Consider the following 20,062-nt stretch of genomic DNA (forward strand, 5'->3'; position numbering starts at 1 on the left):
AAAGGGCTAAGTAGACTTATCCCATGTTCATGAACTGAAAAATTCAGTAATATTAAAATGTCAATTCTTCCTCAAATGCTCAGTGCAATCCCAATAAAATCCTAACAGGTACGTAGTTGTGTGCATGTGTATGTGTGTCTACATATGCATTCATGGAAAGTGACAAGCTGATTTTAAAATTTATATGAAAATTCAAAGACCTATGAAGACCTATATTCAAACCACAATGTCATTTTCCATAATGTCTACAAACATAGATATTATTTTAATGTTTTATAAGGCTGGACCCATAGCTTAATGAATAAGAGACTGGGTCCCATATGGCAACCAGTTTGAATACCAGCCCCAATGGCTTGAAAAATACACAGGGCACACGTACATGTATGCCCCAAATCCTGTTAGGATGGAGATATGAAAGAGAAAGGACTGTGGTGTGACCACGTCCCACTAGGGGGATGCTTTCTCCCTCCCCTCACCCATCACTCTCTCTCTCTGTCTCTCTCCAGTGAACATATACACCTTCTGCAAATAAATTTTTGGAGAGGTCTTTTTTTTTTGCTTTCGGGCGCATGCACTTGCCAGACAGACAGAGAGAGACAGAGAGATAGAAAGCAAGAAATCACTCCCCAGGGGGGATGGCCACGCTGCAATCCCTTCTCCTCCATTCTCCTCTCAGGATCCTGGGCACGCACACACACACGCCCAGTGTGAGTTTTAAGCCACCGGGTCCGGGACGCGAACTGTGGTCGACTACATGGGAGTCCAGCAACATAGCCGTTATGCTAACTGCTGGTTCCGCAAATAAATTTTTAAAAGAAAGTATTCTAATATAATTTATAAAGATATCCTTGACAACATTTGTGCTATAAAACATCAAATCTTGAAGAAAACAATAAAACTTAGAAGATTAACACTGCTAGATTTGTCAAGACTTATTAAGCTATTAGATAATACAGTGGCATTGTCATATAGACAAATTATCCAATGAAACAAAACAGAAAGCCCAGAAACATAGCCTTTTATGCATGATCACCAGAGATGACAAAGAAAATGACAAACAAAATAAAACATAAGACAATGGGAAGAAGGATGATTTTTCTAATAAACTTCATCAAAAAAATCAATAAGAAAGTGAAGAGAAGCTATAAATTAAGAACAGCTATTTTCAATACATACACTTGACCAAACATTCAAACATATTTTAAACATATTCAAACATATTTAAAAATTAATTTATAAGGGACCAGCAGATGGCGAAATGGTTATATGACTGGACTCACATGTAGTCTAATGCAATTTGAGTCCTGAACCAGTGGCTTAAAACTCACGCCAGACATATGTGGTGCACATGCCCTAAATCCTGAGAGGAAAGTGGAGAAGGAACTGCAGCGTGGCCATCCCCCCCTGGAGGGTGATTTCTCACTTTCTATTTCTCTGTCTCTCTGTAACAAGCACATGCATCCTATACCAAAAATCTCCCCTCACGAACAAAACAAAACAAAACAAAACAAAACTCCCATGAGTCAGTAAGAAAAAGATATATAACCCAATAAGATAACATAAGTAAAAGACCTGAACATGGGACCAGCAGATGGCATAATGTTTACATTGCTGGAACCCCAATATAATCAACCACAGTTCCAGACCCAGACCCAGTGGCTTACTCAGGATGGGTGCGTGTGCAATGTGTGCCCAAGATCCCAAGAACAGACTGGAGAAGGGATTGCAGTGTGGCCATCCCCATGAGGGGTGATTTCTCACTTTGTGTCTTTGTCTCTCTGCAGTAAGCACATGCATCCTATAGCAAAAATCCACCCCCCTCAAAAAAAAAAAAAAAAAAAGTCCTGTGAGTCAGTAAGAAAAAGACATAAAACCCAATAAGATAACATGAGTAAAAGACCTGAACATGGGACCAGCAGATGGCATACTGTTTATGTTGCTGGAACCCCCACATAGTCAACCACAGTTCAAGTCCCAGACACAGTGGCTTAAACCCAGGACAGGAACATGTGCATGTGTGTCCAAGGTCCCAAGAAGAGAATGGAGAAGGGACTGCAATGTGGCAATCCCCCTGGGGATGGGGGGTGATTTCTCACTTTCTGTCTCTATGTCTCTCTCTGTCTGGCGAGCACACGCGCCCTATAGCAAAAATCTCTCCAAAAAAGAAAGAAGACGGGACCAGCAGTTAGTGTATAGGTTATGTTGCTGGACTCCCATGTAGTTGACTGCAGTTCACGTCCCAGACCCAGCAGCTTAAAACTCACGCTGGGCGCATGTGCGTGCGTGCCCAAGATCCTGAGAGGAGAACGGAGAAGGGATTGTGGTGTGGCCATACCCCCTGGGGGGGTGATTTCTCACTTTCTGTCTCTCTCTCTCTGTCTGTCTAGAGAGCGCATGCGCCCTATAGAAAAAAACCTCTCAAAAAAAAAAAAGGCAAATACTGGATCAAGATCTGGACCTGGGACTTGGCTACCATCAGAAATAGAGATGAATTGGGTCCAGCTGGCCATCACTATGATGACATCATCAGTTGCCAGCAAAATGGAAATTAAAACCTAATGAGATACTACAACATAAAGACTAGAATGACTAAAATTAATCAGATTGATAATACCAAGTGCTGACAAGGATATACTGCAACCGGAAATCTTAATACACTTCTTGCAACTGAGATTCTTAATACATTACTGGTAGTAGTATAGTTTTGTACAACTACTTTAGAAAAGAGTTTATACTAATATAAATACTATATAGTTATATAATATATATAAATATATAATATATAACTAAAAGTAAGCACATGACTACTCTATACCTACCAAGTCCCCTTACAGCTATACATCTAACAGAAGAGAATTTATGTCCCCTAAAAGACATGCACAAGAATATAAGAATAGTGGGACCAGATGTTAGCGAAATGGTTATGTCGCTGGACTCCCACGTAGTCCACTGAAGTTTGAGTCCTGGACCCGGTGGCTTAAACTCATGCGGGGCAGCGTGGCCATCCCCCCTGGGGGCTGATTTCTCACTTTCTGTCTGTCCCTCTCTCTCTGTCTAGCAAGCGCACATGCCCTATAGCAAAAACCTCTTAAAAACAAAAACAAACAAACAAACAAAACTCACGCCAGGCACGTGTGCGTACGTGCCCAAGATCCCGAGAGGAGAAAGGAGGAGAAGGGATTGCAGTGTGGCCATCCCCTTGGGGGGACGATTTCTTGCTTTCTATCTCTCTGTCTCTCTCTGTCTTTCTGGCGAGCGCAGACACCCTATAGCAAAAACCTCTCCAAAAAAAAAAGAATATAAGAATGTTTTTCAAATACCCAAAACTCAAAACCAAAATGTTTCAGTAATAGAATGGACAGATAAACAGTACAGTCCTAACAATGCAATGCTACACAGCAATGTAAAAATAAACCAGTGATACACACGTCATAGTTCTATCTCAAAGACATAATGCTGAGGCAAATAAATCATATATAATCTACATGCATACACAGAATGTACATGTATACTGTATATACAGTGTACATAATATAGTATTTATGATATGATTGTTTTAATCTGAAGTTAAAAACAGACAAACCTGCTCTATGGTAATAGAAGGAGAAGATGTCATATACTGGGAAGAGGCCATTAGGGAACCTGGGGTTCTGGGAAATGCACTATATGTTCATTTCTGTCTGTGATAAATGACACTGGTGTATACATATGTGAAATTTTTATTAAATTGTGCATTAACTCTATAATTTACACCATAATTTTTAAAAGGGGAAAATGTGTGTATAAGAGTAATACTGGGCAATGCTAGGTGATTCAGTGACACCAAATTTGAGTCATGTCAATATGCTACTTCCAAATGTCTAGAGCCTCTTAAACATGATTCTTAATTTTGATGATCTTAAACATTGAACTGACCACTATACAATGTACTTTCCACCTAAATTCCATCTGGCACATACATATTAACTCACCTAGGTGGCTCTGGCCTGGGAATTCTTCCTCTAATATCCATGGTTCCTCTCCTTGCTCCAATTTGAGGATAACTTCAGGTTTAAACATGCAATGCCCTATGAATGAGAATTATGAGACTTGACACAACCTGAGTGAGTTTCAAGGTCTCTGAAGGAGAAGGCAATATACTTTCAAGAATGTACAATGAAGAAAAGGCCTCTAGCAGAGGAAAACATTCCTCCTGGTACCCAAAAGGGATAAACTGTCTATGATCCCTGAATCCCAAACCTAAATATTATTATATTTTACAAAACTTCTGTAAGTTTCCATAAATATGAAAGGACATACAGACTGGTCATCTACATGAGAAATAACCCCTACTTACCCACTGAGACGAGGTGGCTATAGTTCTCCAGCATAACATTCCTGTACAGGGTCCTCTGAGCAGGTTCCAGGTGCCACCACTCCTCCTGAGTGAAACCCACTGACACATCCTTGAATGACACTGAAAGCTAGGGAAACACAGTTCTGTTTTGTCTGAAGTGGGTAGAATCAGGTGATATCAAAAAAGGTGTTTAAGGAAAAATTCTTAAATTTTTACTATTGAAAATTGACCACAAAATGTTACAACAGATTTCTAGTACATACCTTGTTTTCTGTTACATTTCATGGGTAAAAAAGAAATCATACTAGAAATACCTTGGTGGTGAATCTCTAACAGGAAAAAATAATTTTTTAACCCTATATTTTTTTCTTTACTTTATTATTGTTTCTTATACTTTAAAGGTGGTTGTAGCTTCTGTAACTAATGTAATCTGCAACTACTGTAACAAATAAGGTCATAAATAAGCCTGTTTGCTTAAGAAGGGGAAACTTAAGTCACTTGTTTTAGACAATAGTCACAAGAATGCAACTGGGACAGGGACCAGGGTTCCCAGCAAGAAATCTTTAGAAATGGGAATGTCTACTCAAAGGACACAAGGTAATAGGTTAAACTGGGGAAACTGTAATGTTATCATTTTACATAATAGTTACACAGATGTTTAAATTGTTTTGTTAAATATGGCTTAAAGAAAATATGCTGTAGCTTCCCTTAATCTATCAATGTATGTCACAAGTCTGAATCAACAAATTCAGTGCTGCTGTAAGAACAGAAACAGAGTCAAAAAGTCATGTGAAAGGAAAAGGTGCACAGAACAATTTTGGGAAAATCTTGAGGATAAGAGTAAAACTGAACTAGCTAAATTTATGCTACAGATAACAATGGATAAATGAGAAATACAACAGTAGATAACATGCTAGAAGTTTCTGTTCTGGAAGTCAGTTGTGAGCTTGTTAGCTCTCTTCCCTGTGCTTGAACATAGCTAAATAAACTCTCCCTCTGCTTCAATTCTCAATACTTATTCACAGAAATGGCTGGATTTTAGCCAGCAACAAACTGATTCATGAATGCAAAATATCTGAGTGCCCTCACATGCCTGGAACTATCTTGGTTTCTGAGTATTCTCCAGAATATTCTCATCTATAACTTACTCTCTTATGAGAATATATAATTTATTAAGAGAATAAGTTATACTAAGGATCTATATATAGATATACACACATAGCCGAGTACACAATTTGAGCCTGGACCCAGCAGCTTGAAACACATGCCAAGCATATGTGCCCAAAATCCCAAAAGGAGAAATGGAGAAGGGATTTCAGGGTGATCATCCCCTATGGCGGAAGTACTTTTTCACTCCCTGCACTCTGGCACCTAGCATACACCCTCTAGCATATAACATAAATGAATAAAAATGTTAAAAAGGACCTGTGAAAGTCCTCTACAAACAGCTTTAGCAAGATTTGATTCTAGCTGGGATTCAAAAAATATATATATACAAGTAACAAAATTCTGTGCTGTTAACTTTCTGGAAGGCTTTGTCTACTCCGGGAGGTGGGCTGATGCCATACCTGAGCACTCCTCCTCTCAAAAAGTAGCTTTGGGGTGGATACCCCTGTTACAAGTAGTTAGATGGATAAGGACAAGAAGTCACTGACTCCAATGAAAGGGGATATGATACATCACTCATTGTTGTCAATGGTTGCAGCAAGACCCCTGGTGCCAATAAGGGAAAGAATATCTAACTTTTATTGCCTAAACTGTTATTAGAGGACCTAAAGAATGTAACATCCTTCCCTTCATACACCAGTACTTGAACACACAGGCAACTCCCTGGTTTCTTAACCAATATTTCACCTTCCATTGGAGGTGCTGGACCAATACAAGCAAAATCTTCCCTTTACACATGCTCATACTTTCCAAGTTCACACTGGGCATATGTCTGACTTTCCCCTACCAAGCACTTGTTACCAGACAAGAAGTATGCAAGCACAACAAAAGCCCAAGAAAACAAATAAAGCCAGCTACAGTGACAACCTCCCCTCCTAAACATTCATGGCAAGACAACACAATAAAAACGACATCTAAACCCATTACTATTGTAGTTGCAGCCTGGCAACCTGCCCACTCTGACCTCTCCCAGATATACTATTACATTCATATTTTTCCATACTTTTCAGGCAGCTGTGGCTTTTTCTACATCTCAGGATAGGTCTCTGATCTGAAGAGATCTTGGCCCCAAAACTGAGCATCCCATCACAATGCTCCAGTTCCTCACCCCCTCATCTCTCTCTCTCTCTCTCTCTCTGTCTCATGGGAGAATAAGTGAACTTTTGAAAATATACATGAATATTTTTATTAAAATACAATAATCCCCAATAAATCTCCAGGACATACATAAAAAAAGGACAAGTGACGAGAGTGAGAATGGGTAACACATCCTTTTATAAGTCAAGTGGTTTTCAGTTACATGCTTCAACAAAATTGAATGAGACTAATCAAAACTATCAGCTGAAAAAAAAAACAAAACTATCAGCTGATAGACCAGTAAAATAATTCTCTCTTGTGAACCTCTTTCTGTGATTTTTTTTTTTTTGGTGGGGAGGCATATAATTTAGAAAGAGTTCAAAGAATTGAGTGATGTAACCATTAAAAAAAAAAACTATTTAATTGTATCTACTTATTTAAGTTAATCAGCTTTTTTTTAAATTTTTTTTAAACTTTTTTTTTTGAGAGGTTTTTGCCATAGGGCGTGTGCGCTCACCAGACAGACAGAGACAGAGAGAAAGCGAGAAATCACCCCCCAGGGGGGATGGCCACCCGCAATCCCTTTTCCTCTATTCTCTTGGGATCTTGGGCACGCATGCACACACGCCTGGCGTGAGTTTTAAGCCACTGAGTCCGGGACACAAACCGCAGTTGACTACATGGGAATCCAGCGACATAGCCATTATGTTAACTGCTGGTCCCAAGCTAACCAGCTTTTTCAGTGCTTACAAATATAGAACTGAAAACTTGGACTAGAACTGATGCTACTCTTTCTTATTCTGTAACACTCATCCACTGATAAACTAGTTGGAAAAAAAAATCCATCCAACTCTATTTCAGTAAGATGCAATCCAATACAATTTTGCTTTTGTGTTTAATACTTGTCTATAAATATTTGAAGTATATTTGTTTTGCTAAATTGAAATAATAAGATAATTTTATAATCACAGATGGCTCTTAAATTTTGATAAGAATTTAAAACATATTCTTAGTGACAATCTCATGGATTCTGCAAACTAGCCATTTTGGGGAAACAAATATACAGACTTCCCACTGATAATTTGGCCTCCAGCCCACAAAACTCGCATGGTAGGAAGACCCCTTCCAGGCCTCCTTGTCTCTGTACCTGTCTTTGTCTCTCTACCTCTGTCTCTGTCTCCTTTCTTTTTTATAATTTTTGATTTTTAGAATTTCGCACGGTGTGCAAGTGCGTCTCACGTTTTTCCAATTTTTAGTTTTTTACTGAAATATTTTTAAATATTAATTTTTTTAGTTTTATTGAAAAGTTTTTATCTTCATCTTTTCTTCTCTTTTTCTGTTTCTTGTTTGTTCTTTGCTGTTGTTGCTGTTGTTTCTCTCTCTTTCTGTTTCTTTTTATGCACGCTCCTCAACACTCAGATTGAACTTCCAAGTTTGGGAAGAAACGGACCATCAACCAGATGATTAGAAATTGCTGCAGGACCACAAGATATATGGGAAAGCAGGAAAATACCTCTCCTCCAAGGGAAAAGGATAACTCCTCTTCATCCTCACACAGTTCAATGGAATTCATGGAAATGTCTGATAAAGAATTCAGAACATTCATAATGGCAAAACTAACAGAGATGGAAGAGAAGAGAGACAATGAACTGCTGAAGAGGAAGGAGAAGAAGTTGTCGAGTTCCAGGAGGTGAAGAAATTCATGCAAGATCTAAAAGAGGAATTTCACACTTTACAAAAGAATCAGATGGAACTGTTAGAGATGAAGGCTATAATACAGGAAGTCAAAATCTCTCTTGAAACTATTAAAAGCAGAGTAGATCATACAGAAAATAGAATCTCAGACATAGAAGAGAAAATTGCTAGCCTAGAAAAATCCACCACGAAGATTGAGAAAATGGCCCCAAAATTTGAGATGATATACAAGAAATACTAGATACCATCAAACGTCCAAACATCTGGATAATAGGCATCCCAGAAGGCAAAGAGACTCAAAAGGGCATTGATAATCTATTCCATTGAGATCCTGCAAGAAAACTTTCCAAACCTAGAGAGGCACTCAAAGATTCAGTCCCAAGAAATACTGAGGATCTCAAATGGAATCAACCCAAGAAGATCTTCTCCAAGACACATTATAGCCAGATTGACCAAAACAACAGACAAAGACAAGATACAAAGATTGGCAAGAGAAAAACGGCAAGTTACCTACAAGGGGTATCCCATCAGACTAACAGCAGATCTCTCATCGGAAACAATGCAAGTGAGGAAAAAATGGGAAAATATATTCAACGTGTTAAGGCGAAAGCAATTTCAACCGAGAATACTGTACCCAGCAAGATTATCGTTCATTTGGGAAGAAAAGACATGAACATTCCCAGATAAACAAAACCTGAAAGAATTTACCAGCACCAGACCAAATTTCCAAGAAGTTCTTAAGGGAGTGCTATGTCAGTAAAATTAAATACAGACACACAGAAATAAGAGTTCAAAAACTAAGAAGATGGGGCCGCCGCCGCCTAGTCCTCGCTGCCAGAGCCTGGGACTCACTTGTGGAAGAAATCCAGCCGTAGCTTGTATAACCAAAGCAGGAACTTGATCTTCCGCAGAGCCTTGCTCAGGCACCATGATGCAAGAAGAGCGATCTCTTCCCCCGTCTCACAATGGAGGACTCAGGGAAGACATTTGGCTCTGAGGAGGAAGAAGCCAACTATGGGAGAGACCTGGTGATGACCTACAAGCAGGAGGCAGAGAATACACAGGAGGAACTTAGAGAATTCCAGGAGGGAAGCCGAGAATATGAAGCTGAATTGGAGACGCAGTTGCAACAGATTGAAACCAGGAACAGAGACCTCATTTCAGAAAATAACCGCCTTCGCATGGAGCTGGAAACCATCAAGGAGAAGTTTGAGATGCAGCATTCCGAGGGTTACTGGCAGATCTCAGCTTTAGAAGATGACCTTGCCCAGACAAAAGCGATTAAAGATCAACTGCAGAAATACATCCGAGAGCTGGAGCAAGCCAATGGATGACTTGGAAAGGGCCAAACGAGCCATGATCATGTCTCTGGAAGACTTTGAGCAGCGCCTGAATCAAGCCATCGAAAGAAATGCCTTCCTGGAAAGCGAGCTTGACGAGAAGGAGAATCTCCTGGAATCTGTGCAGCGATTGAAGGATAAAGCCAGAGATTTGCGGCAGAAGCTGGCGGTGCAGCAGAAGCAGGACAAACCCCGGACCCCCATAGCCAGCTCAGCAGCCACTGAACGGACAGACACAGCTATACAAGACACTGGCTCCATGCCTTCCACTCCCATAGCTCATCGAGGACCTGGCTCTAGTTTAAACACACCAGGCACATTCAGACGTGGTCTAGATGACTCCACAGGCGGGACCCCCCTCACGCCTGTGGCCCGAATATCTGCGCTCAACATCATGGGTGAACTGCTGCGGAAAGTAGGGGCACTGGAATCCAAATTGGCATCCTGCCAGAACTTCGTGTAAGATCTGTCCCCAAACCAAACGAGTGGCCCAAACCCGGGACGAGCGAACAAGAACTGAGACAGCAGTGACAGGCGGCTGAGCGGCACCAGCGTGCCCTTGGGCGATAAAGGGTCAGCACCTCTCCATGGCGGGAGCACCTATCTACTCCAGGTCACAGCCATGTTTGTGAAAATGTAAGATTATTTCAGCAAACCTTATCCTCTACTCTTTCCTCTTGGGGCAGAATTAGGTGGTGTCTCCTGGCTTAGGCAGATGGCCAAGCAGGGGGTCATTTTTATCATTTGATTTTGTAGTAGCCCCAGCTCATGGTCATGCTGGGAGAATGTTCTGTATAAATCCCTTGTTGAACTTCAAACAAATGAGCTTCAAGCTGCTCTTTTTCCTCCAGGAGGTTTTCTTTTTAAATGTTTTTTTTTTTTTTTAAGAATTATTTTATTTAACTTTATTTATTTATTTATTTATTTATTTTAACTTGATCAGAGAGGGACAGAGTAAGCGAGAGAGAGAGAGGGAAAGTAAGAAAGCAAGCTGCCGGGTTCGGGACTTGAACCACAGTCGACCATGTGGGAACCTAGTGCCCCTAACTGCCACACCACCTGCCGGCCCCTAACATTTTTTTTAAGTGTCTAAAACCCTCAGGAATTGGCACTAAGTTCTAGCCAAACTAGATTCTTCAAACCAGTCACCCCATTGGAAAACACAAGTCTGAACTCCTAACAAATTAAGGAATTCTGTAAGAGGCACTGCCAACTCCCTGGGGCCCGAGCCGTGTAAATATCATGGGTCTGCAGACATGTTCCAGGAAATCAGGAGTCATTTTCCATGGCAGGCACATGACTTCCAGACCTCTAGAAGTGGACTTTTTAACATTTAAATGTTTTTTAAAATATGTTGCCAGCAGGCATATGCACACTCCAGAAAGAGACAGAGAGAGAGGAAGGGAGAAAAGGAGAGTAAGAAAGCACCTCCCATGGGAAATGGTCATGCCGCAGATCCCTTCTCCATCTCTTCTTCCTTTTAGGGTTTTGGGCATGTGTTCAGCGAGTTTCTCAGGCCATCAGGTGGGGGCCTCTATCGGGCAGTCAGCCACATGGGGTCCTGCTGCCTTAAACACCTGGCCACAGAGCCAGCCCGAAGAGTTTGAACTACTATTAATGAATTGATTAATTAATTTTAATTTAATTTTGGCATGCACGTGCAACAGAGGAAGGAAGAAGAGAAAGCATCTGCCACAGGACGTGGTCACACCACAGTCCCTCCTCCTCCGCTGTCCTTTTTGGGGACTTGGGCACGCATGACACATACCCGGCTCATTTGTCAAACTGCCAGGTCTAGGATGCCTTGAACTGTGCAGTTGGCCATGTGGGTTTTGACCGCTTTAACCATTAGGCCACAAAGCCAACTCAAAAATCTTTAACTGACATACAAATAGTCGATGTTTTTAAGAGGGTCTTCTGCAAGCTTTTTGTGTGACCTCAGGAAGCCAGCGTTCTCTTCTTTGTCCCACAGGAGAGAACACTGAGACTCTGTGAGTCCTGGCTCCTGACTCTTGGTACCCACTCTTAGGACTTGTGGCCCCTGATGCTAGCCATTCTGTCACCACTGTCATGTCAGCTTAACTTGGTTTGCTCTGTCTGAAGGTTGGGAAAACGCCTGGAATTTGGGAAGCCGTCCTCACACACTTCCTCGCCGTTGCTGCCGTCAGCCCAGGGTGTAGTCAAGCTGTTGTTTTAGGAACACCGTGGAAGCTGGAGCCTGTGGTGTTTGTGCAGTGGTTCCCTTCCCCCCGCCCTTCACACGAGGCTTTGGGTTTGTTGGTTTCTCTTCTTTTCCTTTTTTTTAAAATTAGTTTGAGGAATGAGTCAGCAGTCACCGTAGTTTGCTTTGTGGCCCAAGACAATGACCGAGGCCATCACCTTTGGCTGTGTTTGTCCCTGTGACATGGTCTCTCACCCCAAGCCTCACTGTCAGTGTGTGTGCTACAAGGAGACAGGGACATGCTGGGCTCTGGGAAGGGCTGAGAGGTGTGGGTGATGACTTCCCTGTGTTGAGATAGCTTCTCAGAAGGAGAGATCTGATTGACCTTGAGGGGGTTTGAATGTCCAGAGTCTCCATTAAAGTCTCTGTAAAAGTGGGAACTGAGCCCATCTCAGAGGCTCACCGCCCCGCCCCCAAACCCCACTGAGCTGGAGTCGTCTTTGAAACAGGTGCTTTATGTCATGCTAAAATCATGCCCAGGAGCAGGGAATGGGGCAGCACGTGCCTTTTTATAAACTGTGGTTGGGTACCTCTGGGATTTTTTTTTTCTTTTTTTGGAGAGGTTTTTGCTATAGGGCGTGTGCGCTCGCCAGACAGACAGAGAGAGACAGGAAATCACCCCCCAGGGGGGATGGCCACACCACAGTCCCTTCTCCTCCATTCTCCTCTCAGGATCTTGGGCACTCATGCACACGCGCCCGGCATGAGTTTAAGCCGCAGGGTCCGGGACTCAAAACCACGGTCTACTACGTGGGAGTCCAGCGACATAACCATTACACTAACTGCTCGTCCCCCTCTGGGATGTTTTAATTAGCCTCTCCCTGAGGTTTTTAAGAGGTGTGTTTGAGATTCCGAGTAATTGTCACGTCAACCAGTGCCTGTGGAACCTCTGTGACCCCTGTAGGTAAATCCCCCCATTGGTTTTTCTCAACCCTCTGCCCCAGGACACTGGAGGCCTTGGGGTACAGTGGTCTTGGTAATGTAGGATTTCGGTTGAGTCATAAGGAAATAACCGGGTGACCTTCCAGTAAGACAGAAACAGGATTGTCATTGGAAGCCTTCTTATCAAATGGAGAAAGCAACACAGGATTTTCAGCTCTCAACAAGGCATTCCACTTACCACTCTCGTTAAGAGCTGCACTCTCACACTTTCAGACACAAGTAAAAAGAACACACTAAAGGAAGAACAGCAAAAATATCTTTTAAGTTGAAAACAGAACCTTCTCAGTGCTACTGAAACTCAGCAAAGAAGTAGACTGCAGTGCTGGGTTTGATGCACTGCACACATGCTAACCTATATTGGTAAAAGATGTGCTTTTATTTTTTTTAGAGAACAATAAAATCAAGAGAAACTCACATTGGACTGTGCGTGGTGGTTGGCGGCTCACAGATCTGTGTGCTTGCACATCCGTGTTTGCTCGCAGAGTGGGGAGAGACTTTCGCCTTTTGTTTTTGTAGCCTAGTAATTAAATATTAAAAAAAATTCTTGTAAAAAATTTCTGTTCAAGTCAGCTTTTAGAAGTGTGTGTGTGGGGGGAGAGGTGTATAGCAGGTGCCATGGAGTTAAGGCGGCTGGATCTCACATAGCCAACTTCATGGTTTGAATCCCTCACCTGGTGGCTTGAAAATCACTCTTGCATGCGCACGTGCGTGCCCAAAATCCCAAGAGGAGAACAGAGAAGGGACCGCAGTGTGGCCATCCCTCTGGGGGGCTGATTTCTCACTTTCTCTGTTATAGGGAATGCACATGCCCAATAACAAAAACCGTAAAAGAAGAAAAGAAAGGCACATGGCGTGTCTGCACGGCCTTTGAGGGATCTTAGCATGCGGTCACATGATGGAGTCTCTTAGTTTGCATATTTCTTCTCAGCACTGCGGGGGTACATGGAATAGTGTGTGTGGACTGGAAACTTTGTCAGGCCTGGAGAAAAAAAAAAAAAACAGTAAAACTGTTCGTATCAAAATTTTTAAAAAAATGCATATTTTATGACTGCCATAAGCTATATAGCCCCAGCTAGGTACTATTTTATAGTATGTTCATTCACTCACTGAGGTTTATGCCTAAAGTCAGACTTGGGTACATGCAAAGGTATATATCAGCTGTGCTAGCTATTGGATATATTTAGACTAATTAAGTTCATTAGCAAATCAATTAAATAGGGGGAAAGGCATAGAAAGCAACCCTGGATACCAGAAACAATGTGGGAGGAGGGTGGGACATGGCAGAGGGTGACGGACAGGGAATCAAGGATGGTAAAACAAAATATACAAGACATAAGAATTGGAACATTATTTGCTGATAACATGTATGTTGATGTGCTTCATTGGGCCAATATATAGTGTACTTTGGATGGAAAATTCATTGGTATGTTGTAATGATGTATAGTGAATTAATATTAAAAAAATACATTTAAAGAGAAAAATAAAACATATTCTTAGTACAGGAAAGTATGAAAAGATGATCAATAAAATAGTTTTTTAAATAAAGAATATGAAACATAATTGTGTGTACATCTCAGTTACAAGACATTTATAGTACTACATTAGTGCCTCCATCTCCCAGCTCTGCCCCACTGCAAAAACCTCTTTTGTAAAATCCTCTGTTTCATTTTTCTGGGAACCTACAGTAAATAGCAAAGGACACAAGGTAGATTTTTAATAAGTACAGTACTTGATGAATGAACAACTGAATTAAATTAAATTAAATACATCCATTACAAAAATAGATTTATTTTAATGACAAAACCAGTTGAAGAGTTAGCTGATTTCTTGCACTTTAAGTATCTGTATAAGATATTTCTTTAAAAATCAGAGAATTTGGGATCAACAGATGGCATAATGGTTGTATCACTAAACATGGTCGACCATGGCTCGAGTCCCAGACTCAGCAGCTTAAAATTCGTGCCAGGTGATGGGGCTATCAGGTGGTGTGGTGGTTAAGGGCGCTGGACTCCCACACGGCCAACTGTGGTTCAAGTCCAGGACCCAGCGGCTTGCTTTCTTACTTTTCCCCTTTCCCCCACTCGCTTTCGCTCTTGCTCTGTCCCTATCTGGTAAAATTTATATAAATGAATGAATGAATGAATGAATAAAAAGTTAAAATTTAAAAAAATTGTTTAAAAACAAAAATGCATGCCAAGTGTGTGTGTGCCCAAAATCCTGAGAAGAGGAAGAGAAGGGATTGTGGCATAGCCATTCCCCTGGGGAGCGATTTCTCACTTTCTGTCTCTCTCTTTCCAGTTGTCTCTCTGTCTCTTTCCAGCAAGCACACACACCCTATAGCAAAAAAAAAAAAAACTCAGAGAATTTAAGGATTAAGAATTATTCTAACTTCCATGTAAAAAATGGGCCATCTTATTTAAGCACTTGGAATTCTCTTTAAGTATGCTTTTGAAAATTCTCAGAGCTTAATCAGTACTTCTTCGTAAATTTTTGTTATTCCTGTTCTTTTCATTGAGAAAAATTAGTCCCTAAGTTGAAAATATATTCACTATGAATACAAAACATATATTCTTGAGGCTTCAAATTTACATTAAGAATATTCCAAATGTATTTTTCACCTCTTGGTGAATCAATTAGGTAGCTAATGTACAGTCACATGGCATATAACACAGATATACAGACAAATGACTCCACAGCCCATGTGAGAAGAATGAGTCAAAAGTAAGGCTAACCTGGAAAACAGGTTAAACTTAACCATACTCCCACTACTTACAAAGACATAGTCAAATATTGGTAAACGAGCACCTGATATTGTTCCCAAATGCTTTAGGTACTTGTCAACATCTGCTCTTATAACATCCATATATACTATGGGAACTTTGTAAATTTAAGAGACCAGACTTAATTTAATGAATAAAGTATTGACTTGGTAATCAGGAGAACCAAGATATCATGTTTGCAATAACTATGATTTTTGGTTAAGTTCACATTATAACTAATCAATTTTTATATGAAGAGAATGAGCCAAATGCTCTCTTTAATTCTAAAATGTTTTAAGATATGAAATCTAATGTCAATAGTTAATATAACAAGCATGGATAATCCCAAGAAGATGGTGATAACAGGGACCAAACAAGAGCTGAGAAGACAGACAGGGGACAACTTTAGGAAACTGGTTGCAAATATGGAAAAGGAATAAATAAATATATTGAGGATAATGGTGCAGCCTGGTTTCTAACTATTGAATAAAGAAGTTACAACTATGGAAGAGTAAAAGGTTATAGGGTTATGTTGGAACCAGAAGTATATATGTAAATTCAAAAGGTTTGTGAAAAAATTAAAATTCAAGTTTATTTTGATGCAAAAAAGTTTTAAAATCCATGCAATTTTTTATGATATACATTTTCTGTGCGCTTCTGAAGAGTGCTCATACATAGATAAATGAACACAGTCTATGTACTGGTGTACATATATTTAGATATCCCCTAACTCTATCATTTTAAAGTGTCTGAGGCAATGACAATCTTTAGCAATAAGCACCCAGATCTTGGTCTTTAAGTTCCATCCTCCACCTCAAAGAGTGCCCTTCCCATAAATGGCTGATGGCAAAGGAGATACAGTAAAGGACAAGATGGACCAGGAACATCTACTGTACAACGAAGTGCTCAAAAACTGACAATGGGGCTGAAAATAGAGTAGGGAACACCAAAACCCATTCTCCTACTAAGACAACAAGCTGAGGGGAAAGAACTCTCAAAACCAAGTTTTTCAGAATTCTATGATCTAGTCAAAAACATAGAATGATTAGAGCATTCCTAGTGGCTTACTGGGTCCAATGCCAGAGTGGACAACATGCACCTTGTTCTCAAAGAACTGTGGTTATGTATTTTGATCTGTCTGTGGTGGCTCTCTAAGGAACTGGCTTGCCTCTATCTTTCCTGCCTTGGAACTTTCTTGGGGTTACAGTAGCCTTCCAAGCAATATTTGTCAAAAGTATTTTAAGACAAAAATACTGGCTACAGCAGCCTGAAGTAAGGGATAACAGATACAGCAAGCTGCAGATGGATGAAACTACAAATGAAAAGACTAGAAAAGAGTATGGGGGGAAAGCTCCTGTATAAACCAAGGAACTGAGAAGGTAACATGAAAGGTCATGGCTAGATGACTGCTCAAAAAAAGACCTCAGAGGATCCTAAGCTTTTACCACTGCCTGACATGCAGACTTTGTACAAGGAGGAAGTGAAGGTGAAAGTAGTGATTTAAATGGTCCGGCAAAGCACTGAAGGAATGTTCTAAAACAGAACAAAAACCAGAAGAGTTTTTGTTTTGTTTGGGCTCTGGATATTTAAGGAAATTTCTGTCAAATGACAAGGTGACCACTATACAGAGATTTCAGTGACCATACACAATAAAGAATAGTGACTTTCCGGGACTGGTAGGTGACACTGTGGTTAAGGCTTTGGACTCCCACATTGCTGAATAAGACTCAAGTCTTGGACCTAGCAGCTTGTTTCTTCATTTTCTCTGTCTCTCTCTCTGGTCAAATTTAAAATAATAATAATAATAAATTAAATTAAATAACTCTTAAAAAAAAAGAATAGTGACTTTTATAATGTCACTTAAGCAAACAAGACAAAATAAGCTGCAACAAATGTGGAAGGGGGAAAATCTGATTTCCAGAATTAACACATTCTATAGTGTTCCAAATGTCTAGTTTTCAACAACAGAAAACTATGAGGAATGCAAAGGAAATACTATGACTCCTATTCATGAAAAAAAAATTTAACAAAATCTGTCCACAAAGGGAAAAAAAAAAAACTAAACAAATTGTCTTAAATACACTTAAAAAGCATAGACAAGAACTAATGGAAACCAGGAGAATGATTTCTCACTAAATATGAAACATCAATCCAGAGATAGAAATTATAAAAATTAGAACTACCTAGAGCTAAAAAATAGAATAACTGAAATGAACAAAAATTTAGTAAGTTTGCTGACCTCCTTGGATGTATAAATTCATGCCTTTTGTCAAATTTGGGAAGTCTTCAGATATTGTCCCTTAAAGTATTCTTTCTCTCTTCTTAGGCATACACACATGTGCACATGCAACCATCATGTTTTTCAAGCCACTGGGTATGGGACTCAAACCACACCATTGGCCAAATAGGATCCAGTGCCTTAAATATGGCCCCAGCTGGCCCTAAAGAGCACATCCTTAAATAACCAGTGGATCAAGGAAATAATCATAAGGAAACAGAAAATACAGCCCTTAGGAATAGTGATGCAAAAATCCTCAACAAATGAGAGTGGAATCCAGCACATTAAAAAGAGTATATATCATGACAAGATTGTACCAAAAGCTATTTATCCCAAGAAAGCAAGGGTGGCTGCTGTGGACTGAATGTTTATGGCCTCCCAAAATTCATGATGAAACCCTAACCTCCAAGGGGATTATATTTGGAATAGGGCCTTTGAAAGGTAATTAGGTCATGAGGGTAGAGCTTTCATGATTAGATCAGTGCTCTTATGAAGAAACAAGAGAGCCTGCTTTCCTGTCTCTCTCTACCAAGTAAGGACATAAGAGAGAGTCATCTGCAAACTAGGAAGAGGACCCCGACAAGAACCCAATCATGGTGACATTCTGATCTCAGAAGCCCAGTCTTCAGAATGAAGAGAAATAAATATTTGCAGTCTAACCACCCAATTTATGGTATTTTTGTTAGACTGTAGACTAATCAAAGATATGGGAAAACCAGTCAATGTCATATACTGCATTAATCCAACCCAACATCATTCTTCACAATAAAAACATTCAACAAACTAGAAATACAAGGACATTTCTTTTTCTTTTTTTTTTGGAGAGGTTTTTCACTATAGGGTGCGTGCGCTCGCCAGACAGAGAGAGACATAGAGACAGAAAGCGAGAAATCACCCCCCAGGGGGGATGGTCACGCCACAATCCCTTCTCCTCCATTCTCCTCTCGGGATCTTGGGCACGCACACACACGCGCCCGGCGTGAGTTTTAAGCCACCGGGTCTGGGACGTGAACCACGGTTGACTACGTGGGAGTCTAGCGACATAGCTATTACACTAACTGCTGGTCCCCTCCAACATGATAAAGAGAATTTACAATAAACTCAGAGGGCATCATAGTTTATAGTAAAAAACTGAACGTTTTCCTTCTTACATCCTCGTAAGACCCAAAACAAGCCATGACCTACAAATTTAGTGAAATACACATTTCTCAAAATCCCAACAATACTTCTTGAAGAAACAAACAAAAAAAACACTCTAGAAATCAAATGGAATTTGATCTATTCTATTGCTAATTCCTAGCTCTGCCTCTCTTCACAGACTGTCCTTCCAGGCTGCAGGCACCAGGTCCAACTAGAAGCCTCTGGTCAGCAAGGGACTCTGAGGGAGGGTCATCACTGACCCCCACCCCACTTCCAGTCTCCCCAGCCCCAGACTCCACCTCCTTGGTAGGTGGGTAGAAATTTTCTGTGGCTTTTTTTTTTTTTCCCTTGGCGCCCATCTATTCTGTTGCTAATTCCTAGCTCTGCCTCTCTTCACAGACTGTCCTTCCAGGCCACAGGCAGCAACCAGGTCCAACTAGAAGCTTCTGGTCAGCAAGGGACTCTGAGGGAGGGTCATCGCTGACCCCCACCCCGCTTCCAGTCTCCCCAGCCCCAGACTCCACCTCCTTGGTAGGTAGGTAGAAATTTTCTGTGGCTTTTTTTTTTCTCCCCTTGGAGCCCATCTATTGCTAATTCCTAGCTCTGCCTCTCTTCACAGACTGTCCTTCAAGGCCGCAGGCACCAGATCCAACTAGAAGCCTCTGGCGAAATCGCGCGCAACGCTAATGGTGCGCGACTTTTTCTTTATCTCTCCCTGTTGTCTTTTATTTCATTTCATATTATCGTCTCCCCTGCACTTCTTACCCTGACAGAGAGACTAGACAGGTCTAGAATCACACATCTGAAATTCCCTAGTAACGCAAGTTGTCTCTGGGATCCTCCCTTGCACTGATCAACCTGTGAGAACGAAGTTACTGCTTTTTAGACACCTCAGTAGAGTTCCTCTCTTGAGATCTCATTGGTATAAACAACAGAAGAGAGACTTCGGCAAACATCTATTCCCGGCCAAAAAGAAACACTCCTACTCCTAGTGGGAGAAACATTCCCCTAAGAGGTTTTCAAAGGGAATACATTTTCCAATGGCTAGAAGTAGAAAAAGAGCCTCAGGTCTGAATAAACAAGGAAATATGTCTCCAACAAAGGAAA

At 40.8% G+C, this 20,062-nt stretch overlaps 2 protein-coding genes across 2 annotated transcripts in view; one reads left to right on the plus strand and one right to left on the minus strand.

Moving 5' to 3' along the window:
* Positions 1-20,062, minus strand: part of LOC102492399 (uncharacterized) — a 144,603-nt gene that overhangs the window by 8,692 nt on the left and 115,849 nt on the right. The window contains exons 11-12 of the mRNA XM_027766695.1: positions 4,337-4,463; positions 3,972-4,067 (exon numbers count right to left, since the gene is read on the minus strand). Of these exons, the coding sequence (XP_027622496.1) occupies positions 3,972-4,067; positions 4,337-4,463 (223 nt within the window). The remainder of the gene's footprint in view (positions 1-3,971; positions 4,068-4,336; positions 4,464-20,062) is intronic.
* LOC102493104 (nuclear distribution protein nudE homolog 1-like) lies at positions 9,089-12,377 on the plus strand. Its single transcript, XM_027766697.1, is given in 3 exon segments — positions 9,089-9,603; positions 9,605-10,188; positions 11,719-12,377. Coding segments are annotated over 2 exon segments (837 nt in total). The 5' UTR covers positions 9,089-9,240; the 3' UTR covers positions 10,079-10,188; positions 11,719-12,377.

The sequence above is a fragment of the Tupaia chinensis genome, unplaced genomic scaffold, assembly GCF_000334495.1.
Source record: "Tupaia chinensis unplaced genomic scaffold, TupChi_1.0 Scaffold143636_1, whole genome shotgun sequence".
Lineage (NCBI taxonomy): Eukaryota > Metazoa > Chordata > Mammalia > Scandentia > Tupaiidae > Tupaia > Tupaia belangeri.